Below are 22572 nucleotides of genomic sequence, written 5' to 3'. Positions count from 1 at the left end.
TATGATCTTGGAGTAGTTTAGAGCCACAAGGCTCTAGCACCCTAACATGCGACTGGACCATGCAACAGACAACTGGATGGCGTGACACAGAACTGGATAATGTGACAGGCAACTGGACAGCACGACAGATTAGTGGACCACGCGACAGACAACTGGACTGCACGACATACCAGAGGACAGACAATAGACTACAGGGCAGACAATAGACTACAGGACAGACAATTGACTATAGAACAGACACTTCACTACAGGACAGACAATTCACTGCAGGACAGGCAATTCACTACAGGACAGACAATTCACTACAGGACAGACAATTCAATACAGGACAGACAATTCGCTACGGGACAGACAATTCACTACAGGACTGACAATAGACTACAGCGTCCCAAAGTACGAAAGACAACAGAATTTCTGTCGTACTATTCTGTTGTGATTTTCAACTGGGTTGGGCGCTTTATGGCAACTTGCACACTCGTGTCTTTGTGTTGCCGTAGAAATCTTGCATAGAAATGCATGCGAGTTACTCAATAAAACATTAAAGTACGTGCAGAGAGCTAGGAGGGGGAAAGAAGTGGCGCACTGACCGGCTTGTGTCGTTCTGGTACCCGCTTGTACAACCGGGCACACAGCACGTCGTCATTACTTGGTCAGCTTGATGCACACGCAACACTTTATCGAATTGCAGTCATGTAAACACATCACCTACGGAGCACTGGCAAACTTCCGAACACACGGCAACAGAATAAAGAATGCGGCGGGTTAACCGCCACAAGCAGTTCCAACGGAGGCAACACGGAGTACTACCAGAGAACATCTACACCACTTTACTCGAGTTAAGTGCAGCTGACTGCGCAGGGCGGGCAGCGCGGGCCACCCTAGCGCGGGATCCCGATGCGACTGCAGCGCCAGGCGAAGCGGAATCGGTGGCGTTTCCGCGCGACGCGGCGCAGTTTGTAAACTGAACCTGGTCTGATAACGTTAGTTGCCGCATTCTTGCTGTACTTAATGAATCTATGACACTAAGGAGCAGCGACTACATATCAGTGTGTCAGAACGGAACGAAAACCAAAAACGAAAACTAAAAAGAACGATATTTTTGACCGGAAGGAAAACGTAACCGAAACTTTATCTAAAATTTCGTTCCGGAGTGAAACCGAACTTTTTTATCGTTTTTCCGTTCACGGGAAGACATGGCCATCCGGAACAGCCGAGGTCATGCAAGGTGAGCAATATGCATATCTCAGGGTATAGTATTATCGCATACCTCAGGCAAGAATTCCGAAGTAATAATGTGTTGAAACATTGCGAAAAACGACAACAGTGGCAACAAGAGACGTTTATACTAACGCAAGTGGACTTTCGTGTGCTTGTCACGCCGGCCAACGTAGAGAGGGCATTCTCGTCGAAATTTGTTTATCAGGAAAGCGGTCTTGCACATCACAGACTATACTCGATGGCGTGCTGCTTCTGAAATCGTGCTCACTCCCTTGACAGAAAGCATTGTGCCTGCTGAAAATATTCGTAATAGACTTTTGAGAAAATAATTTCTATGACATTGAAGGGTACTCCTTTGTGCAAGTCGGTAGGAGGTATTCGTGGCATGGTTACTACCGCTCTGAAGAAGGTGGGCATAACGTGTCCCACTTTCAGGAGAGCAAGTAGGTGTACCACAAATCCAGTGTTTTTTATCGTTCCTCTCACTTCAAATTTTTGCATACAAATAAAAACGTTATGAACCGTTACAGAACATTCGTTTTTTTCATTCCGGAGCAGAAACACCGAAAATAAAACCGTAACGAAAAAAACTTCGTTCCACACCCTGCTACATACTACAGAATGACATTTGACAACCGCTAGCAGTTGTCCTGTGTGGTTCGTTATAGTCTGTAGTGCCTGTATGAATGCGATCGCAACAAATTGGAGTGTCGCGCGAAGAACGGCAAGCAGCTAGAAACGTGTTGCGCGCTGCTCAAGCACAAAGGATGCACGAAAAGAACGCGCACAGGACGAGCGCGAACTGATAAAGTTCACAGCTCGACACTTAAAGCGTGCTGCTCAAACACAAAGAAGGACGCATGAAACGTACGCAAGGTACACACAGGACAAGTGCGAACTAACAACTGTCAAAGTTGTTACTTCGCTGTGTTTGAACAGCGCGCTTCTTTCGCCAATGGGGGCCGCTGCAACGAGCGAAGTGACCTTCGTGCGCTGTGTACCTTCAACGCAAACTTTCCGGTGAAAGCACAAGGTGTACAAACCGCCCTCATCACAAAATAGGCGCGCCAACGGGCGACCACGCCCTGCAGGGCAAAGAACAGGTGGTAAACGATCGAGCACGCGCTTCGGACCGAATCGGGCGCCGAACTCTAAAAGCGCGCCCTTGGCCGCATCTCGCTGTAATGCAGACAACACGCTCAAATACTCCGAGATAGGCGCACCGCCAGCGGTAAATTGTGCATATAAGTAGCGCGCCGTTAGTATGCTGAAGGTAGGTAAGTAAGTAAACAACTTGATTGATTCATGAAAGAATCATCTGAGGGGTTAAGGGTTTGTGGGGAAGTGGAAGCAGGACGACGATGGGCCCTCGGCGCGCTCTTGGTGGCCGGACATACGCTTGCATGGCCGAGCAGCGTGACGCCGCGCGCTGCGGAGCGAGGGGTGGCACGTTTGAATTCGCGTTCCGGAAAAAATTTTCTGAATTATCTTTCTTTCTGGCCTTTCTCTCTCTCTCTCTGTCTCTCTCTATATATAAATATATCGGATGCGTGGTTGTTGTACCACAGGCCGGCCACACCCGCAAGGCAGAAAACCAAGTTGGTCAATTTTCCTTCCTCGTCCCATTTATTGGGGACACTCACGCGTTCATAAATCGCGAGCAAGTCCTCCACGTCGGTCCCATCTGCGCCAGTGAAGACTGGTGGGTCGCGGATACGGGGGACACCGGGACATGAGTTCGGTGCAGGCGGAGGCGTCTGCTTGGCGGCGTCTCGAGGCATGGTAGCTGGCAGGGTACGGAATCGAAGCGCCAGGGGCATCGAATGAGGACCGAAGTTGCTGTGACGGCGCAGCACCTCCACCGATTTTTTAAGGCGATTATTTCACGGCACTCAGCGGCAATACGCAGTGGCGACAGTCAAGGCAAAAGCACGAACTCTGAGCGCGAGCGGCGTTCTCTCAGGAATGAGCCGAAGAGGACAGACGCACTAGAAGACGCTGCAGAGCGCAACCCATTACAAAGTAGCAAGGCTTCGCCACAATACATATATTTATATAGAGTCTGCCTTCGGTTGCCGTAAAATAAATAGGAAAAAGGCATACGCTTAAAAAAAGCTGTTTATTTGTCGAAGTTTCGATCGGAGACCAACCTTCCTCAAGGCCTTCAATAAAAACAAAGCTGCCCCCTCTGTTTACCTCCCCCCCACCTCGGAATTTGCGTGAGGATGCTGGATGCACGACAGTGTGCCCCTGGCGATATCCAAAGAAAAAAGGAGCTTCGGTTAAGATTAACTTGAATCTTCCAGATCGCGAATTGAAGACAGTATGCACGGATTGATATTTAGTTCAGCCTTCAGTGTATTAAATTTATAAATCATATATGATTCGCGCTGTTCACGCTCCCTTGTACCGGATAAACCACTTTGTAAGTGTGTAACTTTGATGGAATCGAATGCGTGGTTTTCTGAGTTTATATGGCTAGACAGATGCCGATGCGGAAGTGCATTAACATGTGAACGATGGTTATTAAAGCGGGTGCGGTAGGCCGTGTCTGTCTGACCTATGTATTGAATACTGCATACTCGCGCTCAAGAAGGTAGGCTACGTTAGAGCTGTCACAGTTAAAGTTTGAGTGAATAGATTATTTGAAATTGGAATGTGTGCTTTCAGCAACGTTGGTTTCCTGTATGTGTTTGCACACCTTCCAGCGAGCCTTGTCGCATGGCTGACAACCAGGTATAGGTGTCTTATCTGTTTTCGAACGAACAAGATAATTCTTAATGTTTTTGGGGCGTCTATAAACGACTAGCGGAGGGGAACGGAAAATACTTCATAGTCGTTTACTCTGTTGTAAAACGTTATAGTGTCTCTAGAATTTTGTTTACATTAGGGGCGTTGCTTCTTAATGTTAGGACTAAGTTTTTCCGTCCATCTTGTTTTAATTCTTTCTGCTGGTAAAGTAGTTGCCGGCGATCTAGGTTTGCCCCTTTACGTATGGCGTCGTTGACTATGGAACGAGGATAGTGTTGCTTTGCAAGTACGTTGCGCAAGTTATCTGCTTTAGCCTCAAAGTCTTCGGGGCGGGAGCAAATTCTTCTGAGACGGTGGGCCTGCGAGTACGGGATGCTCGTCTCGCAGTGACGAGGATGACAACTATCGAAGTGAAGGTATTGCTGCCTGCCTGTAGGCTTTTTGTAAACGATAGTAGTTAATGACCCGTCTTTTACTTTTACGTGGACGGTCTTGAGGAATATAAGGTCTCCGATCGAAACGTTGCCAGATAATGTTTTGAAAAGCGCATACCTTTTTCCTATAAATACATAGGAAAAATTCGGCCGATCCGACATACCGTGGAAATCGATGTTATGCGAAGCATGCGCAGGATGGTGACTCTGGCGTAATTTTTCACATTGAGCGAAACGTTACGGAATGACGCTAGAGAAATGTGGAAGTGGTATACGCACACTCATATGTTGAAGAGTCGCATATGTATTATATAACCATTTTCCCTAGATATGTGATACGCAGCCGAGTGGCACGCGCAGGCGCACTGCACGTACGTTGCAGTTGTTACAGTTGCGTTACAGTTGTTATGCTGATACTGGTCCGTTATGAATGATGGAGAACGCACGCACGTTTCACGAGCCTGTGTGTATGTGTAGGAGGGGTTCTGGACAGTTCTTGAACAAGGTCATCATCATCGTGATCAGTGAGCACCAGAGGCTGGAACGGACATGTTATCGGATCCGTTCGTGATCGCAGCAATGAGGGGTCTAAGTGTAGTGAAGTGCGAGGTATAGTGCAGCTGGTGGAAATCCTGGATGCCTCTTAGGATGAAATGATCTATGACACCTCCTGTCCTGGACGTGGCAACGAGGTCTTTCGATGTCCTGTCCACATTCGAGCCGTCTTTCACGCAGTATAAAGACCAGGCGTTGTTGGGTCTTGATAAATCCATGTTGCAGTCACCGGTAATGATGAGATGCCTCGTTCCCGGCTCAGATTTATTGTAGGAAGCACTGACCCCGATTTTTGCGCAATAGACGAGTGCATGGTGGTTGAGCGTCTTCCAGGGGCGTTCTGTCTTCAGCTTCTTCACTTTCCTAGCGTCCGCCGCGGTGGTGTAGCGGTTACGGTGCTCGGCTGCTGATGCGAAGGTCGCGGGTTCGATCCCGGCCGGGGCGGTCGCATTTCGATGGAAGCTAAATGCCCGTCTCGGTGCACGTTACGATCTCGGTGGACGTTAAAGAATACCAGATGGTCAAAATTCCGGAACCCTTCGCTGCGGCGTCTCAAATAATCACATCGTGGTTTTGAGACATAAAACCCCAACAATTATTATTATCACTTTCATTGCGTGTCAATGTGTGTGTTCGCGGTTGCTGTGTTGGTTGAGACTTTGTATCACCTGTGGCACATACCTGCATAACATGAACTCTGGTAAGCGGGTATGTGCCACACGTGACTGAGAGAAAGGGTTTCATGACGTACGCGACAGGTATTTTGCGTTATTCATGTCATGACCAGTGAATCGTGTTCGCCATACACTGATCCCCTGCTATGCCAATTATGGTATATTACAAGTTATGGAGACGACCAGCAGAGCGCCCAGACGTAGGCGGCTAGATAGATAGATAGATTGATAGATAGATACGTAGATAGAAACGCCCAAAGTGCCTGAGGTTCGCTAAGAAATGCTTCGCATTTAAAGGTATACGCTTGTAAAAACTATATTTGTCGACGTATATATATATATATATATATATATATATATATATATATATATATATATATATATATATATATATATATATATCCATGGCAAAAACCAGTCGAGAGTGTCCGTACACTTGTTATCGGAATAAAACTGTCATTGGCAGCGTCGGCCCCACGAATGAAAATAATAAAAATTATGATCTCAGAGGAATTGCACCCGAGCATTCTGCTTGGCTGCCCAGTATTATACCGCAGAGCCGCGCCAGGTGAATAAACTGCTTTGGAAAAAGACCGTATGCAGTCGTAATGTCTCTGGAACGTGAATTTTGGTTGCAATGCTGGCTAATTTATAACAAAGAAATAAACACTACAGTCTACTCCTATGTGATGGAAGCGTCACCTTGGGATAACTTTAATTGCGGCTGCTGTGTTGGCTCCGCTTTTAAAGCAGTGTAATAAACATTACATCTGTATTTCTATGATTCAGCAAGCTCTATTCAAACGTTGCTCGAGCCTGGAGAAATACGTTAACGAAAGTTACGTATGATATTCACATCATCGTACCGTAGCGTGAACTTTGTTTCGAGGAAACTGACGTCCGTGCCCTAACGTTAGTGCTGATTTTACGTCAGACCATAAGTTAGCCGTCAAACGCCAGTGCTGTCGACGTGCCTGGTAAGCCCACGATGTTCTCACTACTACTACACTTAAAACGCACGTCGATCCACCTCGTAACGCTTACCTCAAAGGAAAAAATGCAGCATAGAACCACTCTTCGTCTGCTTCGCATGAAACCGATTCCCACAAGGCGTGGGATCTGCCAAATGTTTAATTACTTTTAAGCCACTGTTCTATTCTATCCTTCGCTTGATGTAGTCCTTTTCAATTGGGTCGACCGCCAACAGTGTGTATGGCGCTTCTTTGGACAAATGTGCCCGTGCGCTACAGAAACCCACTGTAATTTTTTGCAGACGAATAAAACAGTGCTGAAAACGGGAAGACACGAACTCGCGGACACAGCGTCGTTTGCATGTTCTATAATGCACAGACCAGCCCACTCAAGCACACTACTATCATCATCATCATCACTTAAAAAAAAGTGGATGCAGTTAGGTGTGTAATTGGCGTGAGACTTCGGAGCCCCGAAGAGCGGGACCGCCACGATTCGTTGTTTCAGGCAACCTGACACCACAGCTGTGACATTATTCTTACAAGGTTCTTTTTATGTAGCCTTGAAGTAGGCACCATTTTAGGTGTATGTTCTTCATCATTCCAAAACAAGCTTGCGAAATGGTGTGAGATTGAAATCGTACACCTATATTTTTGCGTACAGCATATTAATCTTGTTTGATCTTGTTTGCACTGTCTAAAAAGAGCATAATCTGAATCAACATGTCTATGAAATGTTGCATAAACTTCGTTAAACGCCATTCAAAGTTATTGAACTAGCCAGTGGTAGGATGTCGCGGTAAATGTTCATTGATCACCGCTGACAAGCAAATAATATCTGATCAAGAGGCATTTTCAAATGGTTTACATAAATATCAATCGCGAAAGTGATGTTTATTGCTTTGGCGGTGTCACTGATCAGAAATTATAGAGCGGTATCTAGACTGCACTGCGTAAGGTCACCATACGCGGATGTCACGTAAACGTTCAATGCTTCGCAAATAATTTTCTTGAAAGCAATGCCTTTCAGCTTGAAATAGTGAATAACCACATTTCTTGTTTAGCTGTTTTGAGAGGCGTTGTCGAGTTGATTGAGTAAAGAAAGTGGGCTAGTTGGTGGCAGAACATTCTTTAGATATCGTACGTGGCAACGCCGAAATGGGACAGTGAACAAGAAATGGGACAAAAACAAATACGTCAAACGAGTTGCATCAGCAGCAGCCATGTGACACGCTGCAATGCGCGTATTATTCTTCTTTTTTCCCGGTCTGCTCTACGTAACTGTGGTGTTTTTTTCATGGCCGCAGACGTCACTGCTGATGACTATCCTGGGCGAGCTGCGTCTATCGGCTGGCAGTGCCAAGGCACTAGGCCGCATCGCTTACGCTTCTCAAGAGCCATGGATGTTCACGGGCAGCCTGCGAAACAATGTGGTCTTCGACAGCGCTTACGACCAAGAACGCTACCGGAAAGTCATACACGCCGCTGCTATGGAAAGGGTACGCTGCATGTGCACGTCCTTGATTTAATTTTGTGACGGGTTTGTAATAAAACAAGTTGTTTAACCGGGCTAGTTGGTATTCCATGGCGACGTGAACAGTACGTAAAACACACAAGGAGGAGTAACCGACGAGTACTAGCGCTGTCGTCGTCGGGCAGCGCTTGTCCTCCTCAGTTACTCGTCGGTTACTCATCCAGTGCGTAAAACACACAAACACGAGTAACCGACGAGGATAGCGCTAGCACTCGTCGGTTACTCGTCCTTGTGTTTTTACGCACGGTTCACGTGGCCATGTAGTAAACGTTCGTAGAAAACTTTCGCTGAGAGCAATCAATGCTAAAGGGCGCTGCAGGCCTGATACTTAATAAACGTTCCCAGACGCACATTACTAAGGGCATTATCTAGAAAAAACTAGCACTACTATGACATTAATAGTCAGTGCAAAACATTTGAAACACTAGAACCAAGAAAAAGAGTGTCACCTCATGTGCGTGACACGAGTGATTTGTAATTATCAAGGATCATTGGATATTTTGGGCGCGCCTCTCTTTCAGTCGCTTCAAGACCTCCTACTTTGGCATGCAAGGAATAACACTCGGGGCAACCAGAAAATATTATAGCAATAATGAAGCACATAGCCTAATAAAACAAACGTATTTATTAGGGCGAAATTGTTAGGTCGTAAAACACGGGCAAGGAAGGGATGTATAAAGGGCGAGCGCAAACTTCCAACTTTATTACGGAATGCCAAAGGGAGCCTATATCAACACAAATCGCATCATCACGTGTTCTGGTTACGCCCCCATCGTGACATTCACATCAGCGACACACCCCCTTAGGGCTATCTTTCCAACATGGACATGAAATGGTCACGCGAACAAATAAAGTGCAGTGGCAGTGCAATTTACACCTCTTCCTTGTACGTGATCTTTAGCGCAGCCATGCATTATGTTCTATGTGGACACCAAGTAGCTGAAACGAAAGCGTTACTGTATGTATAGTGGAACGGCGAGCGAGTCGAACAACGAAGGTGTCTTCCTTTCCGGAGGTGCACTGAGCGACGGCGGCGGAGCCACTTTTAGATGCGAAGCAGCTCTTACTCGGGGCTGTGGCCGTCTTTCCTACACACATCCGCTATCCACTGCGCATGCGCAAACTCTCCCCCCCTCTCCTCGCGTGAGCTTGAGGAGGTGAGGTGGAGGAGGTGGCGTGAGCGTTGCCTCCGTTTCGTTTCTCCTCTCCCGTTCCTCTCTCCGCCACAGCTGTGCGCTCGCATATAATTTTGCACTCTCCTTCGTAACGGCGCTATGGACGCTCGCGAAGATGAACATAAATGCCAACGCCGGCAAGCGTTGCATTCTCCTTCGCAACGGCGCTATGGACGCTCGCGAAGCTGAACGTAAACGGCAACGCCGGCAACCGAATCTCGAAGCTGCGAGGCAACGCGAAGCCGAAATGCAACGGAAATATCTTGATGGGGGGGCGTAACATAAGCGGTACACAAGATATACACAACTCCACACACAAATGAAACATGCACGGAAACATACAAATGGAACAACAATGAAAACACAAGTGAACACCCAGCGCTGCTTCGCATCCCTACATGGTTCCCTTTAATGGGAGATGGTGTAATTTTACAGCGAATGCTGTTATGAGATCACAAGGGCCGTTTTTGGCGCCGTAGGTGTCCGCCGCCACCGCCGCTGGTGTACGTAACCACTATCGCTCGAAATAAGAAAAAAACGCCAGGCCTGCGCGGAAAGCGCAGCACAGTCACAGCGAAAGCTCGAAGAGCGGCATTTCTAGAGACCGTTAAAAACTCTCTTGTGGCTACTAATACAAGTACTCTAGCCACGGGCCCACTACGCCACAAATCATAATTTTTGTGAAGTTGAGAAGCACCCACCCCGACATTACTCGTCATTCTGCGGAGAGGCGAGGTACCATCTGTAAGGCATTATGTGCAGTTTCTTGATGCGACGGCTGATGACGATGAAGAATTATGACTGAGCCATTTGTAATGGGTTAGAAGCTTTTTATGACCCACTAGTTACGTAATTCGCATTGTGTGACGCCCGGTCGTTATTTCACTCTCTCACCACGCTTTATAACATACGCTAACGTAAGAAAGAGATAGAGAGCGGGAATTAACTTTATTGAGACCCCGAGGAAATGGATCATTGGATTTTGTAGCGTTAGCTACACTTGCCTAGCCAGAGCAGGTTTCGCGGGGGTCATCATGAGCCGTGCTGCGCATGCGCGCGCGACTCGCCGCTGCTGCTCTGCGCATTCGAGAGGGGTGACGTCGTAGCCATGGCGCGCGCAGCTATTAGATGCGAAGTATCGTAAGGCGGAGCTCAATCCGGTGGTGGTGTGCGGCGACCCTTACTACGCATGTGCATACCCTCTCCACACGCATCCTCTCCACTCCCCCTCACAATTCCCCCTGTCATCTACCCTCTCCCATTTCCCCTCTCCACTCACTCTCTCCCATCCCCTCTCCACTTTCCCTCTCCCCTCCCCCTTTCCACTCTTCCTCTGAAACGCGGGCTAGACATGCCGAAATTCTCTCCTGCGCAACACCGCGATGACTTCGAGCGCATGCGCGTCCCCTCCCCTTCTCTCTCCTCTCCTACGCTGCCCCCTCTCGCCCGCCTGTCGACCGCGTTCCCCGCTCGCCCTGTGAGAATTAACGGCCAGGCTAGATGGAAGATACGACGCGCGTAGCGTCGCTCTTCGCGTTCCACGACGCGAGCTCGGTAGCATGCCCAACGAACGCCAACGGAACGCGATCGTGCAAGTGCCCCGGCTTCGCATCTACTCATGGTCCCCTTTAGCGGGAGATGGTGTAATCGCCTTCGCTGTGCAGTCGCCGTCTGACAGTGCGCTGGGGCCGCTTGATAGCGCCTCTGACTGGCGTTTGCAGGTGGGTAACGCCAGAAGGAGAGCGCAAATGCTGCTCAACGGCGCAGAAGAGCCGAGAAGCTTATGTCATCGGATCCCGAAGTAGTTGACTGGCAATTAACGCTTCAGCGTAAGAAGAATGAACAGAGGAACGCTAAACGTGCCGCGGAAAGCTAAACGTGCTGCGGAAAGCTAAACGTGCTGCGGAAATCTGGAAAGCTCAGAATAATGAGCTGAACCTTTGCTAACGCTACGTATATCCTGGCATAGCCGAGTTAAGCCATTGCAAACTTTTTTTTCTTCGTTCAGTGAACTGGGAGCGCAGAAAAAGACACAAAGAACGAAGCGAGGAACCACGTAAGACGAGCGCTGGTCTTATGTGGTTCTTCGCTTCGTCCTTTGTGTCTTTTTCTGCGCTCCGCCAACTGGCCCACCTTTCGATCCTCCTGGATCATCGGAGCCTTATGGGCTTCCTTGGCAACCAATAGAGGTGCACTTGCGAGGAAACCACTACGCTATAAATCATAATTTTTGTGAAGTAAGGAAGCAGCCACTACGCAATTTTTCTTCATTCTGACAGAACCGTGGTACCTGTAAGGTATTATGTGCACTTTGTTGATGCTGTGGCTAATGACGATGAAGAATTATGGCAGAGCCCTTTGTAATGGGTTGGAATCATTCAACAACCCACTCGTTGTGCAATTCGCATTGTGTGACGCCTCGTTACAGAATTCGCTTTGTGTGACACTTGGTTGTTATATTACACTTCTACCACGCTATATTACATATGTTAATGTGGTTACTTCCCGACATGAAGCCTGTGTAGGTTCTTTTTGCAAAGCAGTTTCAAGCACCGGCATGGCTCTGAGGTAGGATACTGGGCTCCCACGCAGAGAGCCCACGTTCGAACCTCGTTCCATCCTGGAAAGTGTTTCTTATTTTGTTTTTTTTTCTTATTTCAAGCGATAGTGGTTACGGACAACGGCGGCGGCTGCGGCGGACAACTACGGCGCCGAAAACGGCCCTTGTTGTGATCTCATAACAGCTGTCGCTGTAAAAAACGAAAAAAAAAGTATCCGCCACTTCTGCTACTGTTTACATACTTATATTCCACATAATTTTACTGTTATGTAAAGGCGATGTTAAGAACAACTATATAATAAACCGGCAGCGCCTGGAGCCTAGAGTAACAAAAATTCTGCTTACTACTAAGTCAAATAGCTAAATTGAGTTCGCGTTATAATGACGGAAGTTATTAGGAGCCATAATAAAGTTGCTAAAAAAGGCATTTGCCAAACATTGTTATACCAAATGCTGCTTTTTTCTCATTAGCATGCCAACGAGCCGTATTACGCTATTTTCCATAGGCTTTGGATTTAATTGTCATAGCTATAAGGAGCTACCCGCCGCGGTGATCTAGTGGTTATGGTGCTTGACTGCTAGCTGACCCGGAGGTTGCGGCGGCCGCATTTCGATGGAGGGAAAATGCCAGAGACTCATGTGTTTATATTTAGGTTTTAGAACAACCGGTGGTCGAAATTTCCGTAGCTCTCAATTACAACGTCTCTCGAAATGATATTGTGGTTTTGGGACGCAAAACGTAACAATTATCATTAGGTCTTGGAGGTACCGCTTGTGTGGTGTGTCCATACTTATTCGCTGTGTTTGATACGGCACCGTTTTTCTATTTAAACATATATAATTGTTTTCATTTTTAGCGTTCCCTAAACTCTCTTACTGTTATACTAATCACCAGGTAATCGGAACTATAGGTGCGGATAGTGTGAATAGCGGCTGTGTCCTGCGGTACTTTGTGCTACTGTACAATACGTCTGAAACGTTTTTGGGCTGCAGATGTTCTTGGTGACGTACACCTGTCCGGTGATACGTTATTGCAAAAACCGTCATACACGCTCGTTTACGAGCAAAGTACGACTCCACAGCGGTATTTTCGCCATCGCACGCATGCTTCTTATTAGAGTTGTTGTGATTAGATGTCAACCTGCTAGCTAATCGGCAAGCACAGCAGCGATTCCTATCAATTACAAAAGGGACAAGCAAAAACCACTGTCAGCAAAGTGTACGAAGAGCGTCATGTTAAGCAGCTGAAGCAACGCCAATAAGTTGTTTCAGAATGAAACTAACATACCTTGAGCATGATGTACAATACATTTGAGATATTAACAGACAATTCATTCAAATGAAACCAAATTAGTCGCATTTAATAACTTTTCAGGCGAACATTTTGTACATAGTTTAGTGCTGCATAATATAGATATATGATAACAAAATTGCGAATGTATCGAAATATATTTCGATACAAATGGTATGTATCGTATCGGATAAAATCAGTGTTGTGGTATCTTGTATCTGTATCTCAAATACTTCTTGCCTGAGTATCTTGTATCGTATCGCGATACAATTTCAAAGTATCTTTGCCCAGCTTCGCGGCCAATTGTTAGAGCACAGCGCTTAGGCGCCCGTTTCTGCGTTCAGTGGCGTCACCGGTGGCTTCGGCGGCGTAACCGATAGAGTGAACAAGGACAAAATAGAGCGAATGCGAAGTCTGTCGATATCATGAGCCACTGGCCTCTAACATCAGTTTCTTCGTGCGTGACGCGCGCTGGCACCTCGGTCGGAGCTCGTGCGCATGCAGGGCTGTTACGTGTACTGCGGCTAGCTTCGCTTGTCGTAACGGGGCTCTCGGCGTTTCGCTTCGTTCGAGGCGCCAGCAATGGACGGAGTGATGTGCGTAGCACTCGGGCGCTGGCAGCTTCTGTGACAATAGGTAACGAATGTTATATTGTTACAAATGCGGATAGCCAAAACTTCACAAACCGCCAGCGTTGCTCCAACACGAAGCGGCGCTAAGAATTGGCATTACGCAGTATCGTAACCGTCGATGAGTTTGTTTTTCTTTATTTCTTTTTCTCGGGCGGATACGGACGCACTGCACGTGCGACTGTGCGGAGCACAGACCGAACGGCGCCGACAGCCTTACACGGGCACATTGTATCGCACGTTTGATCTCAACGTAATCTGAGATCATGCTGCATGGTCATTTTTAATCGTGATTTGGCTAACGTTTGAGCGAAACATGATGCGTATAGGCCATGGCCGCGATCGAAAGTGCCTGTGTGACCAGCACGGTGTTATTACAGCATGGTGTGTAGCGCCTTTGTGTCATACGTGTTCTTTGTCCTTGTCTACATGTGCGCTTAGAATTTATTGGCCTGTGTATATAGTTTCTTCCCGTAACATCTTTGGTGGAAGGTGCGGGGTACGACTCGCTATACAGCACCAGGAACTGAATCTTCGCAGCGGACGGTACGTTGCAGCTGCCGCGATGACAGAACAGGCGACTCAGAGTGAACAAGATCCATCAGGCACACAGCCGATCGTTGGGCTGCACCCCAGTGATCCTGGCACATTCAACGGCACAAGTGGCGCGGACGTCGACGACTGGCTGGCTCTTTATGAATGTGTCAGCAGCAGCAACCACCGGGATCGAGCGATGATGCTGGCGAACATCCTCTTCTATTTGCGGGGCACTGCAAACTTCTGGTACGAGACGCATCAAGAGTTGACAAGTTGGGATGTCTGCAAGCGGAGATTGCGCAATTTTTTCGGGAAACTTATCGGACAAGTGGCCGCAAAGAAAGAGCTCGTAACTCGTGCCGAGACGGCCACAGACCCGTACATCGCTTACATCAGGAGGTGTTGGCTTTGTGCCGCAAGGTAGAGGACAAGGTTGGGCACATACTGAAAGGCATTGCCGATGACGACTTCAATTTTCTGTTGTGCAAGAAGTGCGCAACGGCGGAGTCGGTCATAGCAGAATGTAATCGCTTCGAAGAGGCAAAAAGCAGGCCATCATTCATCGGTTTGACCGCCTTCCCAACGTGGCAGCTACGTCCTCTGGTGAAGATCTACCCAGGCTACCTCAGCCACCAGCTCCGGAAAACGTCACCAGTAATGTCCGTCGGGAACTCAAGGCTATGGCACTCTGTCACTGATCCCGTTAATGGGGATGGCAATCGCCGGGCGGGCTCCAAGGGCGGACGTGTCGGCCCCCCGAAACGCGCCACGAAAGCGCGGACAACTTAGAGTTGGTCTTTTTAGTGCGCCAGCGAACGCCGGTTGTGGTCCAAAGACCAAGTCAGAGCCGAGAATCGATAACACAAACGAGATATATTCTCATTTAAGTCAATACAACATCTCAAACACATACATACTCGGCTAGTATCAGTTACAACTTCACAATATAACTCTTATGGCGTTAACTCAACGGGAACTAAACGAACAGAACACGCGCTACAAATGCAATCTCATGCATTACAACTTATTTAAGAACAATGAATGTCCTGGATATTCAGCAGCCTATCCAGTCCACAATTCTTGGACGGTACTTGAATGATTCTCTTCCAGGGAACACTCACGCGAACTCCAGCGCGGATCGTCGTTGTGTTCCTCCCGTCAATCCCGATTGTTTCTCTTCCAGGAAACACGTAACTTGTCACTGCTCACACGGCGTCTTCATCCGATCCTTCCAGATTGACGATCGACTGACCGCACATCATAAACACTTCTTTGGCTGAAGGAGCCACACTCAGCATAACTTCACAATCTCCGGACCGACTGACTACATGACTCCGGTGCGCGCTTTTATTAGATGCGAAGTATCTTAAGGCGGAGCTCAATACGGTGGTGGTGGTTGTGTGCGGCGTGACCACCCTTACTGCGCATGCGCATACCCTCTCCACACACCTCTTCTCCACTCACCATTTCCCCTTCCCCTCTCCCCTCCCCTCCCCCTTTTCACTCTTCCTCTGAAACGCGGGCTAGACATGCCGAAATTCTCTCCTGCGCAACGCCGCGATGTGCTCGAGCGCATGCGCGTCCCCTCCCCTTCTCTCTCCCCTCCTACGCTGCCCCCCTCTCGCCCGCCTGTCGACCGCGTTCTCCGCTCGCCCTGTGAGAATTAACGGCCAGGCTAGATGGAAGATACGACGCGCGTAGCGTCCCTCTTCGCGTTCCACGACGCGAGGTCGGTAGCATGCCCAACGAACGCCAACGGAACGCTATCGTGCAAGTGCTCCGGCTTCGCATCGCCTCATTGTCCCCTTTAGCGGGAGTTGGTGTAATTTTTTCTGCTCCTACGGGTTCTAGAAGCGTCGAGAGTGTTCTTCGGCGTGCAGCACAGCCAAAACTAGAGAAAGTGCGAGATTTCCCACGCCGGTTCTTCCCGCGGCGGCGTCGCGTCACGCTTTCCCTCGAGATGGTTCCAGGCTTACTGGGCGTTCGATCTGGTTGTCTGCGTCTGGCTCAAGTGGGTGATGGGGAGCGCCGCGCCGGCGTCTTTTAATGCTTGTTTTTTTGTTTTTCGCACTCCTTGGGCGAGCGGCTGGCGCCGTGCTACCCCGCTGCCGTTTGAAAGCGGCCGCGCGCGCACTTTATTGACGCGCTCGTTTGTGACACACCCGTTCTGCCTGGTGACAGTACTTCAGAAAACAGCTTCACTCCAGTTTCTGTAATCCACGCCGTGGTCCGCCAAGCGATCGCGAATATGGGCTTTTCACCGGCTTTCCAAAATGCTAGTTCTACTCCCATCTCGGATCTTCCAGTCGTCTGCTGCTACTCCGAAAGCGACCTTCGCGCCCTGATGAAACCCAGCCGAATGGCGAGCACCTGATGATCGGCCCACATGTTTCACGTGCCATCGGATAGGACACATAGCCCACCATTGCCGCAGCCGTTGGACCTCATCACCTCGGCCAAGCTTCAACAATTGGGGTTCCCGCTCCGAACGTGCGCCATATAATCCGTGCTTCTGCGCTGAGACGTGTGTGGAGCGTTTTTCGGAACATCGGACCAGCCGCTTGACATCGCCCCAGTGCCGTCAGTCCCGCTAGCCCCAACCTCGCCATTCTTGGTCTGCCTTTGACCGGCGGTCGGGAATCTAGCCGGTGAAGTGCCCATAGGTGACGCTGCATACACGACTTGGGCTACAAGTCCTCTCGTTATTCCTGACAAGTGATGCAACCTTCTTGACATTCTAGTTGATGGTGTGTCACTGCTCTCATTGATCATCATCATCAGCCTGTCTACGCCCACTGCAGGGCAAAGGCCTCTCCCATGTTCCGCCAATCAACCCGGTCCTGTGCTTTGTGCTGCCACGTAATACCTGCAAACTTCTTAATCTCATCTACCCACCTAATTTTCTGTCTCCCCCTCAGGCGTTTGCCATCTCTTGGAATCCAGTCAGTTACCCCAAATGACCACCGGTTATCCTGCCGACGTGCTACGTGCCCGGCCCATATCCATTTCTTCTTCTTGATTTCAACTATGATGTCCTTAACCCCCGTTTGTTCCCTGACCCACTCTGCTCTCTTCCTGTCTCTTAAGGTTGCACCTATCATTTTCCCTTCCATCGCTCGCTGCGTCGTCCTCAGTTTAAGTTGTACCCTCTTTGTAAGTCTCCAGGTTTCTGCTCCGTAGGTAAGTACCGGTAAGATGCAGCTGTTATATACCTTCCTCTTGAGGGATAGTGGTAGATTACCATTCATGATTTGATAATGCTTGCCGAATGAGCCCCAACCCATCCTTATTCTTCTAGTTATTTCACTCTCATGGTTCGGCTCCGCGGTTACTACCTGTCCCAAGTAGACGTACTCCTTTACAACTTCCAGTGTCTCGCCACCTATCGCAAAGCGCTGTTCTCTGCCAAGATTGTTCCACATTACTTTAGTTTTATGCATATTAATTTTCAGACCTACTCTTCTACTTTCCGTATCCAGTTCAGTAATTATGAGCTGCGATTCGTCTCCCGCGTTACTCATCAATGCAATGTCATAGCGAATCGTAGGTTACTGAGATACTCTCCATTAACTCTTATCCCTAACTCTTCCCAATCTAGGGCCCTGAAAACCTCCTGTAAACACGCGGTGAATAACATTGGAGAGATCGTGTCTCCCTGCCGTACGCCCTTCTTTATCCCTTTCAGTCACGAATTATGAAGCACTGTCTGCAAATGCATCAAACTTCCATGGCATGATTTCAAGGCACTCAGTATTACATTTCAAGAAATAAAATGAAGGAATGTGTTGTTTTGTGTGAGTTACAGTAATTAATGCTAATTAGCGTGTAATTAAATATCTAATTATTCTGCAATCGGTCAGCTTCAATCCTTGCATAAAAGAAATCAGCTATTAGGCCCAAAATGCATGCACAGTTTGTTTTTTGTTTGTATGCTTTTCGAGCGAAGAAAAAAAATACTCTTGACGTTGGTCTTGGAACGTCGCACGTCGAACGATCGTCAAACATGGTAGTGTCTCTATCAAAGTGATCATCCGCAGAAATATACAGCCTAATGAAGTTAAATAAGCGCTAGTTGTGCACTCAGGAAGCATGCACGAATGTGCACACCAAGTTTCAGGTCATTTGAAGAAACACGCGGTGCGTGATGCGACTTCGAAGTTGATGTGTACATATGTACACACCGTGACTGAAAGGGTTATTGGGATTCTGTCGCTTTCTTTATGGAGGACTGTAGTGGCTGTGGATCCGCTGTAGATTTCTTCCATTATGTTTATATAGGCTTCGTCGATGCCTTGATTCCGCAGTGCTTGCATGACTGCTGATGTCTCCACCGAATCAAATGCCTTCTCGTAATTTATGAAGGCTATGTATAGGGGTTGGTTGTATTCCGCGCATTTCTCTATCACCTGATTGATAGTATGAATATAGTCTATTGTTGAGAATCCTGTACGAAATCCTGCCTGGTCCCTTGGTTGATTGAACTCTAATGTCGTATTAATTCTGTTAGCAATTACTTTTGTAAATAGCTTGTAGACAACGGACAGTAAGCTAATGGGCCTGTAATTTTTCAGGTCCTTGACGTCCCCTTTCTTATGGATCAAGATGATGTTGGCATTCTTCCAAGATTCTGGTATCCTCCCCGTCGAGAGGCACTTCGTATACAGGGTGGCCAGTTTCTCTAACATAATCTCTCCACCGTCTTCCAACAGGTCTGATGTTACCTGATCCTCACCAGCTGCTTTGCCTCTTTGCAGTCCCTTTAGGGCTTTCTTTACTTCTCCTGTCAATACTGGTGGGATGTCAGATTCCTCTGCGCTATTACTCCTTGTTACGTTATCATCCTGAATGCCTCGGGTGCTGTACAGATCTCTGTAGAACTCTTCCGCTACCTCAAGTATTCTATCCATATTTTTTGTGACCTTGCCTTCCTTGTCCCTTAATGCATACATCTGATTTTTGCCTATGCACAGTTTTGTCTTCATAGCTTTGAGGCTTCTTCCGTTCTTTAGAGCTCATTGGAGCTCATTTAGAGCTCATTAAGAGCTCATTTAGAGCTCAGTTTTAGAGCTCTCATTGATACTGGTGCACAAATATCTTTCATGAGTTTAGACCTCCGCCGTTGCCTCCAAAAAGTTCTGACGCCCGCGACTGCATCGACCGTCCGTGTAGCCGATGGGAGTACTCCTGCTGTGCTTGAAATGTACACTGCACGCATCACCATTTCCGATCATCACACTTCAGTTCTGTTTGCTGTACTCAAAAGTTGTCCTCTTGATCTCATCCTTGGCATCGACTTTCAGTCCACGCACGCTGCCCTTATTGACTGCTCCGCAGGACTTCATCGGTTGGAACTCCCCTCGTTCTGAGATACCACCCCTGGCGGTCCACCCGGTCTCCGCTCCCTTGAGTTTCTTCGACTTCCGCCGCAAGCCGCAGTTTAAGTCCAGCTCTCGCCATTCCCACCAGCACCTGATGGCGGTGATGTTGTTGCTCCGATTCCTGACGTCGCCATTACGTGCAATGTCGCGCTCCTTAACACTATGGTGACAGCTACAGACAATCGAGCTTCGTTTCGCATCCTCAGTTTTGGCTTCTAGGAGCAAGCTCTTAGTAAAGTTTTTGATGGTTCTTCGTCGTTGATTACGGAGATCTTGGACGGTGATCCGCTGCGATGATGAACTCACACGCAGGCAGCAGCGGAAGTCAGATGGATGAAGGAATCTATGATAACGCAAAATAATACATAAAACTCAGCTTAGATAGATACAAAGATTAAACCAGTACAAATATACACTGTCACTCTTCGACTTGTTAACAAACTTAGAGCCCAGACTGTCCTAACTTGCGATTGCCACGAGCCTCACTGATCTATCAGCGCTCTGATTACAGCCCAGGCTAGCTTTACGTACATTGTACGGAGCCTCACCGATCTATGAGCAACGCTGATTACAGCCCAGACTGACGTGCCACTCACGTGCAGGTCAATATCTACTGCCACAAACAAACAAAAAGAGCGGTGACATCCCTTTATTCCTCCCTTGACCACGGCGGCCAACCAGAGCGCAAGTACGCGTAGGCCACAGCCCACCGGGCAGGACATAAACAGAAAGCCAAGATATTACCAAAAACAATGGCTTTTATTCTTTCTCGTCGACACGTGGTCACGCACAATGTCAGGAGCCGACGCCACGTGCGGAATTTCTTGCTCACACAATCCGCGCTGCAACGGCATCGTCGGCCAGCAACAGCGCCGTGGCCTCCAACTTGGCGCAAACCAGGCTACTGGTATTTCGCCTCTGCAGCGTCTTCCCGTCGCTGGCCGGCGTCATCAAACAGCGCCGCCTGCGCTTCAGACCCCCGCAATGTGGTCTGTCTACGGGCCGGAAGCGATGCCTTCCCGGAGTTCGAAAACAAGACCGCGGCGCCCATGGTCCAGATCTCACACCAGAGAGGAGGCGGCGCGCAAGTGCCCGCGTGGCGCCATCGCAGCCGACACAACTACCCGCAATGCACTCCAAACATAGCGGGAGGTGTCCGGCACCGGTCCCCGCTCCGAAATCCGACCCCTCTCAGCATTCTGCGACCTCGCGGTTCGCCTCTCGGTGCGAAACTGCTCTCGCCCCGAGCACTCAACACAAAAAAAAAGCTGAGCGGCCGCCGTCGGAGAGCGAAACAGACACTGCCCTCTCGACTGAAAACGTAAACACGTCGGCATCCTTAGGGCACACAGCCTTACTGCGGCCTTACACTCTTCCTTGCGGGATATCACTTGCGCATCTGACACCACTGGCCCACCATACAGTTTCCGCCTTGACCCCAGACTGGCCGCCCGACTTTTCATCGACGTCATTTTCGCCACCTTCCTTCTGCGACCGCTTCACGCCAATGATATCCGATGAGCGCGCTTCTGAACAAGTCTCTGCTCTCCTCCGCGTCCTGGTTTCCTACCAGGACCTCTTTGTCTTCGGCAACTGTAATTTGGGCCAGACATCCGTGGTAACCCATCACAACGATACCGGTGATGCTCGACCTACTCAGAGACGACCCTAGCGTGTGTCAGCCCAAGAGCGTGCTGTTACACAACAGGAGGTGGATAAAATGCTTTATAATGGCATAATCGAACCCTCTTCCAGTCCCTGGTCCCCGTTGTACTTTTTAAAATAAAGGCAACATCTGGCAATTCTGCGTTGACAACCGCAATTTCAACCATATTACCAAGAAGGATGTGTATCCTCTCCGGCTTATAGACGACGCACTTCACTCCTTGCATGCGCGCGAGATATTTCTCTTCATTACACCTGCGCTTAGGGTACTGACAGATCGCTGTGGACTACCAATACAGGGAGAAGACTGCCTTCGTGACCCCTGATAGACTTTATCACTTTAGGGTGATGTTTTTGGCTTATGCTCCCGCGTCTTTCGAGTGCATGATGGAGCCTCTCCTTCTAGGGATGAAGTGGTCGACCTGTCTGCTATCTAGACGATGTTATCGTTTTTTTCCACTACTTTTTTAACACGAAAGTGTTTTATGCCGGGGTCCACCAAGTACATCCGTCACGGATATGACGTTGATAAAATGGACGCCAACGGGTGAGAAAGAAAAAAACCAAGAAAAGATACTCCGCTGGGAATCGAACCCACGACGTTGCGGCCGCGACGGCAAGCGCCCGACGCCCTACCGACTAAGATAACTCGGGAGATGCTAGACACGGCGCGAACGCGCCTTATATCTTTCACGCATTCTCTTTCGCGGCGGGTGGAGCGGGGCGGTGCCGCCGTCTGTGAGATGTTAAAAGAAGTCTTCACGATCGACACTTACGATCGCTTACTCCGAGATTGCACGCGATATCGGAGGTCATGGTTAAAGCGTCTCGCTACGAGAGAGGTATACTGGCCGCGGTGGCGTCGCCGAGGCACCCTTGACGCAGTTACGTTCTTTGCCTTTGTCTTCGCGTCAGCGTGCGCCGGCTGATCGGAATAGTGCAGCTTCCACGTGCACCAACGGGATTTCTCCGCCGCCGACTGCTTCCATTGCGAGAGCACCGACTAACAAAACTGCTGCAATATGCGTTGCAGAAAGGACGCGATTTCGACGGGCGAATGCCGTGCCTTGGTGGAGCTAGAGCAGCGCCTGCGAGACAGAGGCCAGCGGGACGCACGCGTTTGCGGCTCGGGCTACGAACCTCTACCTCCCGTGTTGCTGAAGCGCAGTGTGTGTTATGTATGCATGAGCACAAGCGTCG

The 22572-nt window shown here is 48.8% G+C and overlaps 1 protein-coding gene across 2 annotated transcripts in view; it reads left to right on the top strand.

Moving 5' to 3' along the window:
• Positions 1 to 22572, top strand: part of LOC119386408 (ATP-binding cassette subfamily C member 4) — a 1176877-nt gene that overhangs the window by 490339 nt on the left and 663966 nt on the right. For both annotated transcript variants that reach the window (XM_037653719.2, XM_049414333.1), the window contains one exon: positions 7911 to 8102. In XM_037653719.2, coding sequence (XP_037509647.1) covers positions 7911 to 8102 — 192 coding nt within the window. The remainder of the gene's footprint in view (positions 1 to 7910; positions 8103 to 22572) is intronic.

Source organism: Rhipicephalus sanguineus, chromosome 3, assembly GCF_013339695.2.
Source record: "Rhipicephalus sanguineus isolate Rsan-2018 chromosome 3, BIME_Rsan_1.4, whole genome shotgun sequence".
Classification (NCBI taxonomy): domain Eukaryota; kingdom Metazoa; phylum Arthropoda; class Arachnida; order Ixodida; family Ixodidae; genus Rhipicephalus; species Rhipicephalus sanguineus.
This window is presented reverse-complemented; position numbering and strand designations above follow the sequence as displayed.